Here is an 18,127-nt window from a genome sequence, read left to right as displayed (position 1 = left end):
CGTAACGCTTTCGATAACATCTATCGCACGGTTGCGACTTCGCGGCAGTGTCGAACGCGTCTGTGTATTTTAACTTGTTCCCGTGTCTTGTATCGGCCCGGCACAGTGCCGACGGGCCATCACATCCTGCAAAAGAAGTTTTTTGCTGGTCCGTCGGAGGGATCCCGCTTGCATTCGTTTCGCGCAGACCTGACCGATGTTTTTATTTTCTTTCGATAATATCGGATGCAACCAATGTATTTCGTTAATGAAATTCGACTGTGCTACTCATATATAACCTAATAAGCAAAAGTAAAATTTCAATGCACTTAGCGTTCACAATGTTTCTCCTTGGTGTCCCCCTTCAATCTCCGATGAAACACCGTGGGCAATTTGCGTAGCTCGAACAAATGATGGTCCTCCTGGCTCCTTAAAGAGTTCCCTCTCAAGGCCGCATCAGAAATTTCTTATACTACGGAAGTTGTAAAACGACCTTTAGGAAGCGTTATACTGCAAGAACTTTTAACAGGGGTTTACGAATAGTGGAGACCAAAGGAAATGATTGTACGGTGGTGATGATGCAAGAGGTTGAGCTATCCGGTCTGCACAGATTCCCTATTTTCTCCCTTATTGATGCTGAAGGCCCACGTGACGTTTGCGTCATGACATCCACCTCAGGTTTTTTTTTTTTTTTTTTCTATTGGCTGTAGATGCCTCCACCTACACCCGATAGGGTCGGGCTATAGGTGGCAGCATCGTCGCCACCCTAGTGTGGCGGTCGGCGGCGTGCATTGAAATGTACACGACGGCGCTTCACATACCTACTATGCGTGAAAGGAGCGTAATACACAGTTTCTGTTATGGTACATCCATGGTGCTTCTCGTTGGCGTTCGGCTTGCGTTTAGCCTATTCTATTGGCACGGCTGCTGTGCCACTCTGCTTTCTGCTACTCTTACACTGGTTTTAAAAATCACCGTATTCCTGTGCAGTCAAGTTAAAATAGCTAGTTATTGTAACTCTACTTCACCACTTGTACGCATGTATAACTACACTTGTCTTTTTCGATTCTCAGTCAAATGCAAGATCGTTACTAAGTTTAGTGGAGCATGTTTAGTGGAGCATGGAGCATGTTTTATTTGAATGTGAGGACGTCTGCCCAGCGGTCGATTTAGGCACGCACTGGACTCATTGAAGCCCTTGGGTTCAGCGATAGCAGGGAGAAAGTAAACATGTCCGCAGTAGGCATTAGTAAGAGGCGATTGGAAGATTGGTGGAAGTAGGGAAACGACAAAAGACGGAGACGTACAAAAGCACAGTTGTGCAATAGGGGATCAGAAAATTTGGGTGTGGTATTTCATAGTGTTCTTTTTTCCTTTTTTATTGTTTAACCTAGGTAGGACATTAGGCAGTATAATAGCAAGAGCTTGGTGGCGCAACCCACCGCCCCGTTCCAAAGGGGACGCTCACAACATACATTTATCCATACATCCAGCGGCCGATACCTTTCTCGCTGCTGCGCGCTATTGCAGTTTTGCGTTCTCTGTGTTTCACGAGAACTCCCGTGTTGTTCGCGTTGCTGCCAGCTATTTGTGTACTATTTGTGCCAGCTATTTGTGACAAAGAAGCTTGAGAACAAGTTAAGGACCCCGCAAACAGCGATGGAACGAAGATTGCTAGGCATAACGTTAAGAGACAGAAAGAGAGCGGTTTGGATCGGAGAGCAAACGGCTATAGACGGTATTCTAATTGACATCAAGAGAAAAAAAATGGAGCTGGGCAGATCGTATAATGCGCCTGTTAGATAACCGTTGGACCATTAGGGTTGCAGAATGGCTACCAAGAGAAGGGAAACGCAGTCGAGGACGGCAGAAGACGAGGTGGGGCGATGAAATTAGGATATTCGCGGGCGCTAGTTGGAATCGGTTGGCGCAGGACAGGGGTAATTGGAGAACGCAGGAAGAGGCTTTCGTCCTGCAGTGGACATAAAACAGGCTGATGATGACGATTTGTGCGCTGCAGGTGCGATGAGTGACGTGGTGGCGTGAGCTGTGACGTCTCTCTGCTGGCGGGAGACGGGCTCTTCTGAGGAAGAAGACGCGTGGGATTTCGTTTGAATTTTCGGCCGCTTTCACTACATACACCAGTGCAATACTTTGCAGGCACAATCGTCAGCACGTGATCTACGTACAGCACTTGTCTGCGCGTGGTCCATGCAGTATTACCATATTGCCACGGTCCGTGCAATGTCGTCCGCGCGTGGTCCGTGCAATATTGCCATATTCGGCGACGCACTGAGACTACGTCAAAAGCAGACTGATTGAAATGCGGAGAAAAAAAAATATATTTATCAATGGGTACGAATAAAAGCTTTTCACCTTTGCTGCACAGCGCCATCGACAGTCAACGTTCTGTATCCTCCTCAAACCAGAAGACAGCTCGAGCACATAAACGCGCTTCAAGTCCTTCCTTAATCATTATTCTTAAAGATCGGTATGTTACGAACGTGAAAAACCAGCGTCTGTTTCAATATCCGGGTTGTACGTGCTAGCATCTCCAGTTAAGTGCGTCTCCTCAGGTTCACTGCCATAAAATAAAATACGCTTTCCTTTGCCAAAACGATAAGATATGAAGCTGCGACATGTTCCAGCTAGGTTGGCATGTTAATGCTACATCCTGAATTTTCATGTCAATTTCATGGTTGCCTTCTTGTCAGTAACGACACAACAGTTTAGATGAAATCTGCTCCATTTGTTACGAAATATTACGGCAGAAATAGATTCAAACCACTTCCATAGAGCTTTGCGTGTACAACACTTAATATAAGGACTAACTTCAATTCAACTAAAATAAATTCCGGGGTTTGAAGTGCCAAAACCACGACTTGATCACGAAGCACGCAGTAGAGGAGGACTCCGCCGTATCGACTTGGACCATCTGAGATTATTTATAGTGCCCCTAAATCTAAGTACACTAGCTTTTTTTGCTTTCCGGCCCCATCGCAATGAGACCGCCACGGCCGGAATTAAAACCCCGCGGCCTTGATCTCAACAGCGCTAGACCACAGCCGCCAGGCTATCGCGGCGGATTCGCAGTTAATACTGAAGAAAATTAAAAGCACTGTACAAGTGCCCGCACGAGGATATATATACTTACCCCGGTCGTAATCCCCAGAGCATAGGGGCCGGACCCTGAGTGGAGGCTCGGTTGGGGGCAGCTCCACGCTGATGCCTTCGACCGTGTCCAGGCTTTCCAGAAGCTTCGGGTCGAACAGCAGTGTGTCCTCGGGCTCCCCTCCATTCTGCGGGCGACAACCAAACACGACCGTAAGCATCCATTAGTAACAAGCGAGGCTGAAGGCACGTTAAGTTCACTGTGTGAGGCGATAAAAAGCTACTCAATTCCGCGTTCTCGTCTACGGATGGTCGTAAGTCATCGCGTACTGCAGAACGAACAATTAAGGTGAGAACAAGCAATGTTACGCAGCTAACACTATCGTTCTTTGTTTTGAAAGACCAACTGAGCAAAGTTCATTGAAAAATCAACTGCAATGCAATTTCACCTTGGATAAATATTGTTTTAAGGCTAACTGAATATACCGTAAAAGCCTTTGAGGAAAATGTGAAACGCCTAATTTAATATAGCGTAGGTGTAGAGAAGCCTCCGTACAAAATTCGAGGTTAGAAATGCTAATCTGGCGCCACCGTCTATGGGAGTTTCTTAAGGGAGCGCCGTGCCGTCATGGGAATGACGGTATATGTGTCTGCGAGGCTCGTGTTGGCTGGTGTTGTAAGAGGCTTCGTCTAAAACGTGGATCTGGCTACGCAAATAACGCGTTCTCAAAGTAAAATCTTCATAAAATGTTTGCATTCACGCATATTACATCTTTACTCACCCACGATGCATGACCAAGCGAAGAAAAGCAAGAACAGACGACCAACTGTTTCAAAGCGAGCGCGAACCTTGTCGTCTGTCCTCCAACTTTAGCGGCCCGCTGATACTTTTTGCGTAACATATAGTCGTACACACAATAACAAGTTCTCATAGTTAAACGAAACATGTTTTCGCGTAATAATAAAGCTAAAACAGCTTTTCACGTGCTGTTCTAGTAGAAAATGAATCATTGTGACAGACGGAACGGTACTTGCCAAGCGCGTCTTCAAGGTGTCCTGTTCCTGTCTCTACGAGAACGATGCCAATCCGAATCCACAATATACCGCCATTCCCATGTATACCACAGCGCCGCAGCGCCAAATTTCCCTCTAGGTAATGTAGTGAGAAACTCTATGCCCGCAGCCCCCTAAAAAATCCCGGAGGCGCCGTGTTGGCGCTTACAACGTTATAGCGGCAACCAGTGCAGGTGCATGCGTCGCCTACTTAGCTAGCGTTTAAATACTGCTGACACGAAAACTACACAATAACCAACCCTGCGGCTTTGTCAAGGTTGCTTCAGTAGTATACATATCCCCGTATTCAGAAATGCGTCTTAACTCGAAGCCCACGCCTGTCGTGAACGCACCAAAGCAAACGCAATGAGCGTGTTGGGCGCGTTCTCACCAGGGGTCGCTTATATCAAGTCAAGCATGGGCTTCAAGTTAAGATGCATTTCTTAATGCGGGGGATAGTGTTACGATCGGCAAGCGGGGGTAGTGACCTTCTATAGCCTCTACTGCCCCATTGCGACAAATCGCATCGTGAAGCTAACAACGTGTCCCCCTAGGACAGAGCGGTGGCGCCAGCAAGGTGAGACACGTATTGGCGGATCGAGCGTTTGTTGGTTCACTGTCGCCGTCACGGACCGATGGGAGCAAGAAAATTGCTGGAAATGTGTTCTACAGCGTTTCTTCACCGTCTCCTGTAACTGCCACAGTCGTTTGACAGACGCTCCAGCTAATTGCTGGGTCATCCCAGGAACCAAGACGCGCCAGCTTAAGCGTGACAACAACCCCCGTCTACGAAGCTCCCTTTTTTTCTGAGTGCTTACTGAACAAAGGTGAGGGAATGTACGTGTGAACCCTCGCCCTCCAACGCGGGTCCTTCGACGACTTTGGACGCTCCGATTGGACAAAGGCAGGGCGGCAGTTTTCCCTGGCCTAGGGATCTAGGGAGGACGGAGGGGGTTTAAGCGAACTTTTTCGGCTCCTCAGTGTGCTTAAGTTCAGTCACGCTACACTGATGAGACAACGTTCTCCACTCTTCATGTAGGTCTTGTAAATAAACCCAGTACTCTTTGTTCTCGATGAGAACATGTGTCTCCCTTCAACAAACGTCCTTAGCGTGGATGAGTCGGACGACGGCATGGGCCAGCTGCCCCTTTTGAAATGCCCGACCCCCAACTCTTACAATAGTACTACTCATCTTAGACAAAGTGAAATTTCGCTGCACTTGGCGTTTAAGGGGACCTTGAAACACTTTTTTGAACTGATCGTAGTATGACGTCACTGTTAAGCCACGTTGCCTCACCAATCTCCTGCCGCAAACTTTTTTTTTTATCGAAGGCGTCAAGCCTAAGGGAGTCGTATCATGAGAAGCAAACAAACGAAAACGCCAAGGAAAACAGAGGAAATTACTTGTACTTACTTATTGAATTAAATAAATAGTAAATTAATGGCAAAGAAAGTGGACGAAAAAACAACCTGCCGCAGGTGAGGAACGATCCCACGTCATCGCATTACGCGTGCGATGCTCTAACCAATTGAGCTACCACGGCGCCGTTTCCCCATCTACTTTCTTGTGTATTTAGGTTTTTCTTTTATTACTACAACTAACCTTGGGAGTGTTAGCCGCTGACGTTGTAAAGATCACAGGCAACCCTGTCTCGGTGCCAAAGATGACAATCAAGTGTATAGTGCCCTGTTTTTGCATTTTGAACGTCGCTATTGGAAATGACAAATCTTCAGCGTACTAGAAGAGATATTTTGAGTAATATTGTGAACAGACATTGTGAAGAACTCGGAAGCAATATTTTTTGTAACTTGTATGGGCAGTAACTAGCGTATGTACTGCGGTCATGTACAAAGGGTTGGGGCCCGAAAGGTCGCATTTTCTTGCTTTGAACGGTTGCCCGGATGATCTCGTTTTGTTCTCGCAACGATGCCCGGATGTTCTCGTTCTATTCTCGTCTTGAGTGCCCGGATAACGGCTTAGGATTTTGGCTCAAGGTCACCTGAAGGTTGCCGACAACAGTTGCTAAAAATATTTCATGCTTAAAAAAGGTACTGGGTTTTGCCCAGTACCTTTTTACATGCGCGAAAGCATCACGTTCTCTTGGCTATCTACGACGCAACTTGCGAAATTCCCCGCCAAACATTCGAAAACTCGCTTTCCAAACATTCATTTTGCCACAGTTAGAATTCGCCTCCCCAATTTGGTCTCCTCATCAAAATTATCTAATAAATATGACGGAAATGATACAAAACAGAGCAGCCCGGTTCATATCCCGTAACTACAGCATAAACTTAAGCATTACACAAATTAAACTAGACCTACTGTTGCCGCCTTTAGATATCGGCCGCAACATCGCTCTTCTCTGCTTATTCCACAAATATATTTACACTAATAAACGAACCCGGTTACAACTACAAACACCCCACTCTTTTTCACGCAGATTACATAATCAGTTCAGTTTCATGCGCATATACGGTAAAACAAATGCATTTAATTCATCTGCACTACCACGTGCCATTCGTCTCTGGAATGACCTCCCCGATAACATAGCCTCCATATCTAATCCCGACACGTTCCGCTCTCAGTTACTCATGCTTTTCCCATTTAATACCGTTCACGAGTGACCAATCTAGTGTATGTTATCGTGCATTTTTGCCATGTTGTAAATCATTTTCATAAACGGTATTCCTTTGCTCTGTTAACAGTAACAAGTGTTCGTGTGCCTTCAGATATTGCTTTGTATTCCTAGTGCCTTCAATATTGTGTAACACAGTAATCTTTTTATAGCACTGATCCTGTTGGAAATTTGTACTTTATACCTTTACTGTTTAAAATGCCCCCCTTACTTTATGCCCTGCCATAGGGCCTGTAAGGTTCTTTTGAATAAATAAATAAATAAATATTGTAGGACCTACTCCTTCTGAGCGACTCGCCGCCCGCACGAGCGTACGCGATCTTCCGGGAACCCTTCCACGTGCGCCTCGAATACACGTCCGACAGTGTGCACGCCGTGACAAAAGACAACCGGCTGGCCCTGCACGAGGAAGCGACGACTCGCGTCACGAACGGCCGTCTCTGCAGCAGCTCCCGGCGCGCAACCGACAGACCACGCGTGTCCTTACCCCGCCACGTTCGCCGCCGTCCACACAGCCGGCCTCGCCAGAGAGCGAGCGGTGTACATCTGAGGCAGGAAACAGGCGAAGAGAGAAAGAGAGAAAATAATGCAGAGAAAGGCAGGGGGGTTAACCAGAGGTAGTTCCGGTTGGCTACCCTGCGCAGGGGGAAGGGTTAAGGGGGATAAAAAGAGAAACAGAGTGGAAGGGGGAGATAGAAAGAAAGAGAGACAAGCACGAACAAAGCGCCTACACTATAGAGCGGTAGGGGGCGGCATTCTTAGTCTCTAATAGCAAAAGGGCGAAGAGATGCCGGGATAATGAAACATAAGGCATTGTGGGGTTACAAGAGGTATGAGGTACTGAGAGGCATTTGGAAGGGAGTAATGGTGCCGGGGCTTACTTTCGGGAATGCGGTCCTGTGTTTAAGGGCAGAGGTTCAGTCGAGACTAGAGGTAAATCAGAGAGCTGTGGGAAGGTTAGCACTAGGTGCCCACGGGAAAACCACAAACGAAGCAGTACAGGGAGATATGGGCTGGGCGTCATTCGAAGCACGGGAAGCTCAGAGTAAAATCCTATACGAAAAACGTCTGAGGAAATTGGATGATAACAGGTGGGCAGCTAAGGTGTTTAAATACCTATACAGAAAGAGCGTTGACTCACAATGGCGGAAAAGAACTAGAAAGCTAACCAGTAAGTATGCCAGACACGAGGACGAAAAAGGACAGAGCATTAAACGACAGGTTAAAAATGCGGAAGGTAAAAATTGGATAAATTCAATGGGAAAGAAGCATAGTGTAGAACTATATCGATACTGGAAACAGCAGATCAGGAAGGAAGCGTTTTATGATAACTCAAGAGGCAGTGCCCTACTCTTTGAAGCTAGATCAGGATGTCTTAGAACGCGGAGCTATAAAAAGAAATTTAACGAAGAAGAAGACACATGTACTGTGTGTGTGGTAAATATGTAGAAACAATGGAACAACTCATACTAAAATGTGATGGTATCAACCCCGATGTCGATGCGGCCACAGTCACCCTTCCTGAGGCCCTAGCGTTCAGAGATAATGATAGTCATGTAAATAAAGGTGCGGTGGAAATTAGCAAAAGGCGATTGGAGGATTGGTGGCTCAAAAGCAGAGAGGTGACATAAGATTAAAAGGGTAGGAAGACGTATTTAAAGAAAATCGAGAAATTCAATAACACACAACACAGATAAAAATAAAAATTAAAGGCAAAATAAAAATCTGAGCATGGTGGCAACTGCCATCGCCCCGTTTCAAAGGGGACGCTCCTACCTTCCATCCATCCATCCGTGAAGCCCCGTAGACCGCAGGAACCTTATTAACGGAAGTAAGGCCTTCAACGCGGATGTTCTTTCGGAGCATTGGCCTAATGGTGTGGGATCACGTCAAATATTGTCGGGTGGTCCATAAGTTATAGAGGAACCCATTACTAAAACAATCGCGTCATCTTGAGGCGTGAACATCAATCAAGCAATCGATGGTCGAAAAAAGCAATAAAATGTAATTTTTTGGAACTTGAAGCACTGACAAACCGAAGCTATGCAGCCCTCCATCACGCCGTTCCTCAATAGCCCACTTTACAGACTTTGAAAGATTTCATAGTGATTTCCTTCGATTTTCTACTTCTTTCCCCGTCTACGTCTTCATCAAATTTTCTCCTCCTCACCCATAGCTACACCGTTTTTCTAGAGACAGGCTAAAGATAGTACAACGCTACGCGATTAGGGTGCAGCCAGCACGATTTCCACTTATTCTTATACCATCTCGTGTAAGTAAACTGTCACTTACTGTCATGAGCTCTGACAGTTGATCTCTCTACCACCGTGTACCAAGCTCTCGTAGCTAAATAACTAATGCGGCGCGCCCACGGTGCGACACTTGAGCGTATGCCTACAGGAGGACACGCGGGAACAATTCCCCTGCAAACGCTGCGCGTAGACGCTTCCTCGACGGCGCCGCAATAAAACACCACCACGCGTGTACGCATTATCTGATAGCCTTCTGCGTGGCGGGTCAACTCATCACCCCCACCTGCGTGGCCTCAGGCCGCTATCTGCTCCGCCGCGCTTCACGGACCGACGTGCGTACTCAGGGCTGAAACCTGGTCGCTGCAGAAATAAAAAGAACGCGCGCAACGTCGCGGCCTGTACACGCATGCGCCAATGCAAATGAGCACGCCTAAAACACGTGTGTCCAAATACAGTGCGCGGTGCCAGGCGGCAGCACCGGCACCTGATCAGGTATACGTTAGTCGGTGACCACTGAGACCTGTCGGCCGTATAGGTAAGACCGAAATTTTGCGACAGCCCAGACAATCATCTTTCAACGGCCCTGCACGTACTTAAAGAAGCCTCCCCGACATCACTCGCAGCCCGCGCTTCGTCCATCCATACTGCGGAGCGCGCAGTTTGCACACAACGGGGCTCCAGGGTGACAGAGTGCGCAGTTCGAATTTGTCAAGGTCACTGCCAGAAACCTTTGCTGTGCAGTGGGCATCTTGTCCCACCACCTCGCAAGACACAAACCCCGAAGGCAAACCCCTTCATCATCGTTGGGGCACGTGGCTCGTTCGCGGAACGTTTCGGCAGGGGTGAAGTCAAGAGGCGACGCGTCGGCTTCAAAGCAACGGCACTGCTTCCGTGAACCGAATGTCGGCTCCGCCAACGTTCTGCCGAAAGCCCCGCCTCAGTTAGCCCGCTTGCGCGCTCTCCGTAAACCCAGGCTCCCCAGTGGCCATGACTCTCCGCGGCCGGGCTTGTTGTCGAGCTACGCGTCTCATTTGGCAACTTCGCCTCCTACACGTAGCCGCCCGCACAGAAAATGCTGAAGCTCCAGTGCCAGCGTTTTGGGGTAATGCACCAGAACAGGTCAAACTGCGCTATAGCCTTATCGGGATTTTTATCGAAAACTTTATTTAACGCGCGGTATACACTTTTATATTTTATGCATGTAAAAATTACTTGTGGTAGCTAGCGCGGTTCCGTGGTCTAATTTCGGCGATATGAAGAGGTAGAGGGCACCATAACGAGAAATCGAAACGTGTAAATAGGTAATTGGCCAACTGAAACATATTAGCACACCTTAATAATTCTAGCTTGTAGGGTACACGTTACATTTACAGAAATGAAGCACCTCGGAGCCTTTTACGGTGGTCGTAATATCTGACGGCTATGTTGACGAAGCAGTTTCATAATTACGACATTAAAAGCGAAGCATTCGTACCGAGAGTTAGCTGGATAGCGTGGTCTCGTGGCTCTTCCATGTCCCCTCGCAACAAAAAAGAAGAAAAACAATGTATAAAACTACCAAATCCCCGTCAGCCAATGGCCACGCGCGGATATCTTTTCAGACCCGAATGACCCGTGCAAAGGCGGGATCGCAGCCCCTGTCGCTCAAAGTTCCCTATCGACAGTCTAATGGACTGCCTGCGCGGGATACCACCGGCATCCGACCTGGGACCAAGGTGTAAACACGACTCGTGTTACACCTTGGGCCGTCAGCATTAGTGCATATATCTCAGGCAGTGATAGTGCGAGCGATAGGCGGCCGAGCGCTCCACTAATCTAAGCCTGCCACTCGGTGCACTAGCAGATAGGCATCGTAGCATAACGCTTGCGCGCTGAAGAGCTTATCGTTTCGTTTTCTGCTGGTACAACGCTTTGTTACCGAAGTTCTATCGTTCGTTTATATTCGCTTAAATTCCTTTTATTGGAACACTCTTGCCTATCAGAACACTGAGTGCCTTGAATCAAGGCACTGAGCATGGTCTCGTAATTCACTCATTGAGAAAAATAAATACTATGCCTTCATCGTTACTTTGCTTCGAAAATTTCCGCATGCGAACCAAAAGTGTTGTGAACCGTCACGGATCCTTTTTTTTTTCCGTAGCAGAATCAGAACGGAACTTTTTTCAATGGAACGTAACTAAAACAAGAACGAAAAACAGTTCGCTCCGACACCCTGAACACGGCGCGTCGTGTATATATTCGTGGTCCTCGGGATTCGATCCTGCTGCTTCCCCCAGGAGCGCGATCCAGTGTCTTACGCTAGTCGTCTACGCACTCCTGGTGATCATAATGGGCACCAGGGGGCTTATATTCACTTGAGTATGTTGCAAAAGTGTAGCTCGTATCGCACAATGACCTGCTGACGCCACCTTGCTTCTGACATTACCACAAGCGCTTGACAGGCGTCAAGCGTAGCAAATCCGACGCTCTTGGCGGTGAACATTTTAATGCGAAGCATTCTTTGCCTCAAACCTGGCACGTTGCGCTGGGCTGTTCTCTCGCTTCACTGTTCGGGTCTCCTTTAAATTATTGTCACAAAAAACTTCGAACCAGGGTCCTCCGGCATGATACGGTGCTTTACCGCTTTACCGTTTGCCTTCTAGCGCCTACGCCAACTGGCACTTTGAGGTGACCGGCGCGTCCTAGACGACGCACATCAAGGGTTTGCCTGTGAAAGCGAGAGCACATGCGCGCACGTCATATTCCAGCGAGGCACAGACATTAAAATGGAATGCGCGAATATATACCACCTCCCTTCGCCTGCATCGCGTCGCGTAGCAAGAACTTGTTTTGAAAGCTTGACCATCTCTCCTGCACCTACTGCTCAGCGGGCATTTGCATTTTGTGATCTGACCCAGGAACACCTGCAAGTCGTTTAAACATGAGACTCGATGTGCCTTTCATTCTTTCCTTTGCGTAATATTTGCTGTTATAACGGGAGTGCGACGTCTTTTTTTCGAGCATAGTAACAAAAGCGCGCCATGAACAGTGAACGTGCGAGCCACATTTTACCACGCTGCGGGCAGCAAAGCCCCAAACTCGGCATAAAAGATCGCTCACACTCTCCTTCGGCTTTCAAGGCGCCCTGCCCAGAGATCCGGAACATGTGACATCATCACAGAAGGAATAAGAAGCGCTTATTCTTTCAAACAAGCAGAGACAGTGGCGCTCAATATAGATAATTCCTTCAAGGCGCCAAAGAACAACGTATACGACACAAAAGAATGACAACGGGACAGAGCGATTCGAATAGTTACAATGAACCGATACCAAGTCGCCTGGCAACAACAAAATTATGGTGTTTTACGTGCCAAAACCACGATCTTTTTATGAGGCACACCGTAGTGGGAGACTCCGCATTAATTTTGACCGCCTGTGGCTTTTAACATGAACCTAAATCTAAGTACACGGCTGTGTTCGCATCTCGCCTTCACCGAAATGCAGCCGCCGTGGCTGGGATTCCATCCGGCGACTTCGTGCTTAGCAGCGCAACACCAAAGCCACTGAGCAACCACGGCGGGTATCTTGCCCAACAAGTTTTCAAATAGACACGTAATCAGCGGCGTCTCAGAACAGGCATTCTTCTTCGAAGACTACAGTCGTCTAACGCTTTTGTAACGAAGCGCACGGGACCTAAAAAATACTTCGTTATACAGGTCACATCTTTCTGAAGAGCGTACACCGTACTACCCGAAATAGCGCAAGCTAAACTTTTCGCAAGAAAACCTTCATTTCCCATGAATTCAAGCAATAATTACTGGAAAAAATTCCTTCTGCACACTTTGTTGATCATCGATTATTTATTTATTTATTTATTTATTTCTTTATTTATTTATTTATTTATATTACCCTTGATGATTTCTTTAGGGTATTACATACTGGCGGCGACACCCGCCGTGGTTGCTCAGTGGCTATAGTGTTGGGCTGCTGAGCACGAGGTCGCGGGATCGAATCCCGGTCACGGCGGCCGCATTTCGATGGGGGCGAAATGCGAAAACACCCGTGTACTTAAATTTAGGTGCACGTTAAAGAACCCCAGGCGGTCGAAATTGCAGGAGTCCTCCACTACGGCGTGCCTCATAATCAGAAAGCGGTTTTGGCACGTAACACCCCATAGTTTTTAATATTGGGGTCGAGCTCCGCCACTGGGAAAGCTGGCGCTGCCGTCGGCGTGACGTGGGATGAGGGATCACGTGGACACAGCGGCTGCTTCGGAAGCGCCGAAGCAAGCTAAAAACGAAAGTTTAAAGTCCCACCTGCACTGCGGTTCTGATTAAGTGGGGATTTTCCCGCTTCGGGTGTCTACTTCACAACACTTGAAAACACTATAATAGGTAATGGCTGCCTTTGAAGTTGCCCAACATCGGGGGCTACCGTACGATGCCGCAGTGCCGGACGTACGCAACGAAGCCAGGTGTGAGCCTTCACACGTATCCGCAGGACAAGAAGCTGCGTGAGGCTTGGATCGCGAAATTTAGAACCGGCAAGCTACAGCTCGGATGTGCAGGAAGCACTTCCGCAAGGAAGATTTCTGCCACGTCATCGGGGCTGCTATGTTCAGTGAGTAGCAAAAAGCGCGCACTGAGACGCTCGCCCGCACGCGTCCCTGCCCGGTTAATGCCATGAAGCTTTGATCTATGAGCTTGTTGATGCTAGACACTGGTAAGTTCAGTGGAATGGAAAGCGAACGGTAAGAAGCACATCAAAAAAGGCATGGCATATGCTCACGTTTGTGTTAGCACCAAGCAATTAATGCGTACTGGATTAAGAAAAAGAACCAGCGGGAAATTGCTCGCTGAGAAGATCAATAAACAGTGTCATTCAAGTTGAGAAATAATGATATTGAAACGTCCAAAAATTTGGAAGAAGCGAAAAATAAAGTTTGAATCAGTGTCGAAGTCCCTAGCTATAACGAAAATATTTTTGAACAGCTCTGATAGCGTCCACACAACGATGGTTACTTGTGTACTGTTGAATTCTGAGCTGCTGCGGCCTAAAGCTCACTAAACGATGCGAAAACGTGCGCGCAGCGAAAGCAAAATATCGTGCGTGGACATGCATGCAGACGCGCAGTCGGTCGCTGCGAACCCATGCGATCGCTGCATACAGGCTTCATTCTGTTATGCTCCATTTGGTTATACAGACAGCCCGCTATAAGCACATAGTTAGCTCTCAGTGATTGTCGACCTCTCACGCAAGAGACGGTTCGGGTGACTCCATCGTGGCGACCACGCGCAGTGGGTGGTGTTCTTACTGGGCGCCGCCAGCCAAGCCTATGAGAAGCCCGTTTATCCCACATACTAAGCAAGCGCGAGGCGCTTCTAACAGATGGCGACTCCGTAAGTCCTCGCCGCCAATATTTAGGACTATGTATATGCCATGTTTTGCTATATGACATGCGGTATATGTGGGTTATATTGCCACACCATCCTTTCGCTAAAGTTGCTGGTACCTTGTCTTACATTCTTGACAAAGTTAATCTTCGTAATTTTGGGAATGACAGCTCGCAAACAAATGTCACGAAACAAAACACCTACAGCGCATACCTCTTACGTTAAATATTCCCAGACTTAGCTATTAAAAGTTCGAAACTATAACAGAAACCTGAAAATTAAGTAATTTCCTTGGCCCGGCTGTGCACTGCATCCGGGATCGGCCACGCTAGAGGCCGCGTTTCTACCACAAAGCTCGCCTTTGTGCATAGCGTTCGCCGCCAGTGCTTCAAGGTAAACGTTACGGTTACATAAGCTACAGTTGCCAGGAAGCGCGAGAAGCATCAGAGTCATTTGAATGCTATCGGGTTCCACTCTTAAAGGCAAAGCTTAAGCGTCCTCCAAATGTTTATTTAAAAAAAAAAAAAATCCTTTTTTTTTTGGGGGGGGGGGGGCAGAGGTGGGGGTCTGCATTTGCGGTTGTAGCGATGCAAGTGGTGTTGAAAGACTTTCCATTACCGCGTAAAACAATGAAACGCGTCGCTTCGCGCGAGTGCCGTCAGCCAACGGCGACGCGCGTAGCCCTTCTCACTTCTGCACGGATAATCCAAGCGAAGCGGGACGCGCAGCCGACGCCTGCGCGCTCAAGGTGCCCTCCCCCCCCCACCCCCCTTCCCCATGGACAGTGGGGCGGACTTGCCTACGCACGATGCCACCGGCAGCTTACCTGGTGTCATAGATATGATATAGAAGATACGTGTCGTGCACATCCTGTCGCCCCTCGTCGGTCGCGGCAGCAGTTTACAGTAAAACATGCGAATTTTCGCATTTGTCGAGTGAAACATCTGACAGTAGCCTGAGAACTGAAGCAACACTGAGACCGGGACCGTTTTTTCTGTAAACCGCTCGACTAAGGTATGTTGTTTGCCGCCGGTTATAAGAGGCAGTAACTTAAAATGAAACGAGTTGAGATCTTCACCTGTTGTCACTACACGGAAAGACAGTGCGCAGTATTTATTCCCTTTTAACGTTACGCGTTGCAATCAGGTCCGTGATTTACAGATTTATATTGCTTCAGTAACATTTTTGAAAGGCTCTTGTCACAAAGCTGACACAGCTGCGACTTTTTCACGAGAAGTCGAAGCCTCATAATTAGTTGTGTGGAACAAATTGAAATTATAATAATTCGCTAAGGTGTTCAACATAAAGGACATTCATAGCAGGCTTGTGGTGTATTTTTTATAGTCGTACTCAAATGAAGATGGTCCGAAACATCTCGGTGCACAAGGTAACATTGAATACTAAATTAAGCTTTCCTCCGTACGGCAGCAGAAGCTCGGGTTTACGGCCTGAATCATAACCTAGGCACTCCCACTGGTACCATAAAGGACTGCTTCGTCGTTTCGACTCGAAGCTGTGATGAACAGATGGGTTTCGCGAGCAATTGATGTCTCTGCATAATGACGGCCGGTCGGTGCCGTTACTATAGTGACGTAGCGTATCGCCGAACGAAGGCAGCTGCGATATATATGAACCAATCCGTCGCCTTTCATGGCTTGGCTCTCGATCATAAAAGGGGGCTTTAATTTAGCAGCTTCTATATGAATGCAAGAGAACGGAGTAACCACTTTTTTTTTGTTTTTCGGCACCCAATGCCCCGATTTTTATCCGGTTTGTGGCACTTAAAAAAAAAAAGTTAAAATATGGTAAATGTATTATACCAAGGTCATCTTAAAGAAAAATTGCTGAAAATTTTGGATAATCAAAATAGTCAATTATCAAGTTCACAACTCTAACTCGGCAATAAAAATCAATACCAGAATCCTGCAAACTGCGCCTATAATAACACATCTAGAACGTACAAAAATGATGCACTATACAGCACACTACCGATAATTTTTTAGTAGGACTTTTGTGAAACGCTCGCAAACATTGTGCCGATTTCATGTAAGCTGTACCTTCATGCATAAAATCTGCCCGCTTGATATTCTCTACATGATGCAGCTTACAGAATAGCGGTATCTGCTTTTGGTGCTGCAGAGTCATGGAGTTGTAAACTTGATACTAGTATTTTTTCTTGAAATTGAATTCTCGCTGATAAACTAAAACATGCCAATTAACTATTTTAATCACTAACGTTAGGGCACACGTTCCACTGCGTATTGGAAGCCGAGGAGTAGTCAACTGCCATGTCTGCTTAGCAAAAGTCCTGTAACTAGCCCCACTATTGAGGTATGTGATCTTAAAATGTGCTACGAAATACATGCGAGTTCCACTTTACAGTTTCCTAATAGGGTGCCTCTAACAGTTCGAGACGGTCTTAACTTGAAGGCCGACGCATTTTTTAGCAGATCTTGGAGACAGATATCTCTGAAGTGGTGCTAGCCCTAGATTTCTGGTAGAGCAGACAAACTACTCTCCGGCTTCAACATCGCTATTACAACGTAGGCCCTAAAGTTAGTAACTTGAAAAATATATATCAGCACGTTTTAGCTAATTCGCGAAATTATCGTTGAAATTTTGCTCGTTACGAATGGCCGCCTAGCCTATCGTATAAAAAACCGCAGGCGCTTGGATATGCCACTTGTAAAATAAAAGAAAAAGAAGAAAAGAGTGTTTCGCATAAAAAGCAACACGTGGTGTACATCGCTTTAAAAAGAACAAAGAAGCACACACGAGTAATGCTCACAGTTCTCAGTAGGCAGCTGCCGCAACACAGTCTCATTCCGCCGATGCCTATGCAGGCGCACGGCTCCCCGAGAATAAAGGTTCAGGTCTCACGCTGTCAAACAACGGCGCACACCGAGCCAGTGAAAGTTCGGCGCGTGCACGCTTTCTTGCTAGACGAAAGGACTCGCATACGCAGACTCGTATTCATAGCTTCTGTCCGACTTCTTTCCCCCTCTCTCTTTCTCTCTGTCACATTTGCTGCAGCAAATGGTTATTCGCGTCAAGGTCTATATTGGCTGGTCACACTCCATCGCTAAACTGCAAAGGCGAACGAGTGCTCGCTTTTTTTTTTTTTTCGTTTTACCGCGGAAACGCGCATTCACGGGCGAACCGTGAACGTTGCGCGGCCTTTTCCGACTCTCCCCGTTTCGATTTTCAAGGTGAACGTGTCAGTGAGACCGCACTCCAATCTCGCAAGCGCTCGGTATCGCCGCCGGTCGCGAACCGGTGCGCGATCAAGCTGCCGTTTCAGATTGCGCGGAGGTCTGGGTGACGTATACGAAACGTATATGAGAAAGGTATATACGTGCGCGGATTCAAGACCTTTGTACGCGCGTGCGCCGCGCTCCCGCGTCGGCCAACGAGTCGGACCTGATCGCGCGGTGCGAACGCACTCGTGCGGCTCCTCCGAGATGGAATTCCGCCGCGCGTGAACTTCCTGTTCGCGCATGCGCACTGCCGCATGCGTGTCGACAGGCATGTGACCGCGGTGGTAGCTTGGGAACTCGTGAGCATCGCTGCAAAGAAGCCGGCCCGGCACGTCTATAGACCTCAGACTCTGCCCAGGCGGCGCTGCGGAAAAACCCGTCACCAGCGCCCCCATCGCAGCCTTGGCGCTAACTGGGTAGTGCAAGAAAAGCTGTCCGCAAGCGAAGGTGCATAGACCACAATGGAC

General features: G+C 47.6%; 1 protein-coding gene across 2 annotated transcripts in view; it reads right to left on the bottom strand.

The window, feature by feature from the left end:
* The window catches only part of Gnpnat (glucosamine 6-phosphate N-acetyltransferase), a 36,757-nt gene that overhangs the window by 13,047 nt on the left and 5,583 nt on the right, over nucleotides 1–18,127 (bottom strand). The window contains exons 1-2 of one of the 2 annotated variants that reach the window (XM_055072530.2): nucleotides 17,192–17,814; nucleotides 3,134–3,278 (exon numbers count right to left, since the gene is read on the bottom strand). In XM_055072530.2, the coding sequence (XP_054928505.1) occupies nucleotides 3,134–3,278; nucleotides 17,192–17,227 (181 nt within the window). In that variant the 5' untranslated portion in view covers nucleotides 17,228–17,814. Of the gene's footprint in view, nucleotides 1–3,133; nucleotides 3,279–17,191; nucleotides 17,815–18,127 lie in introns of those variants that run through there. The other variant, XM_050181912.3, reaches the window with a different exon arrangement.

Source organism: Dermacentor andersoni, chromosome 7 (genome assembly GCF_023375885.2).
Source record: "Dermacentor andersoni chromosome 7, qqDerAnde1_hic_scaffold, whole genome shotgun sequence".
In the NCBI taxonomy this organism is placed as follows: domain Eukaryota; kingdom Metazoa; phylum Arthropoda; class Arachnida; order Ixodida; family Ixodidae; genus Dermacentor; species Dermacentor andersoni.
The sequence above is the reverse complement of the archived record's forward strand: the minus strand, read 5'-3'. Positions and strand labels throughout refer to the sequence as shown.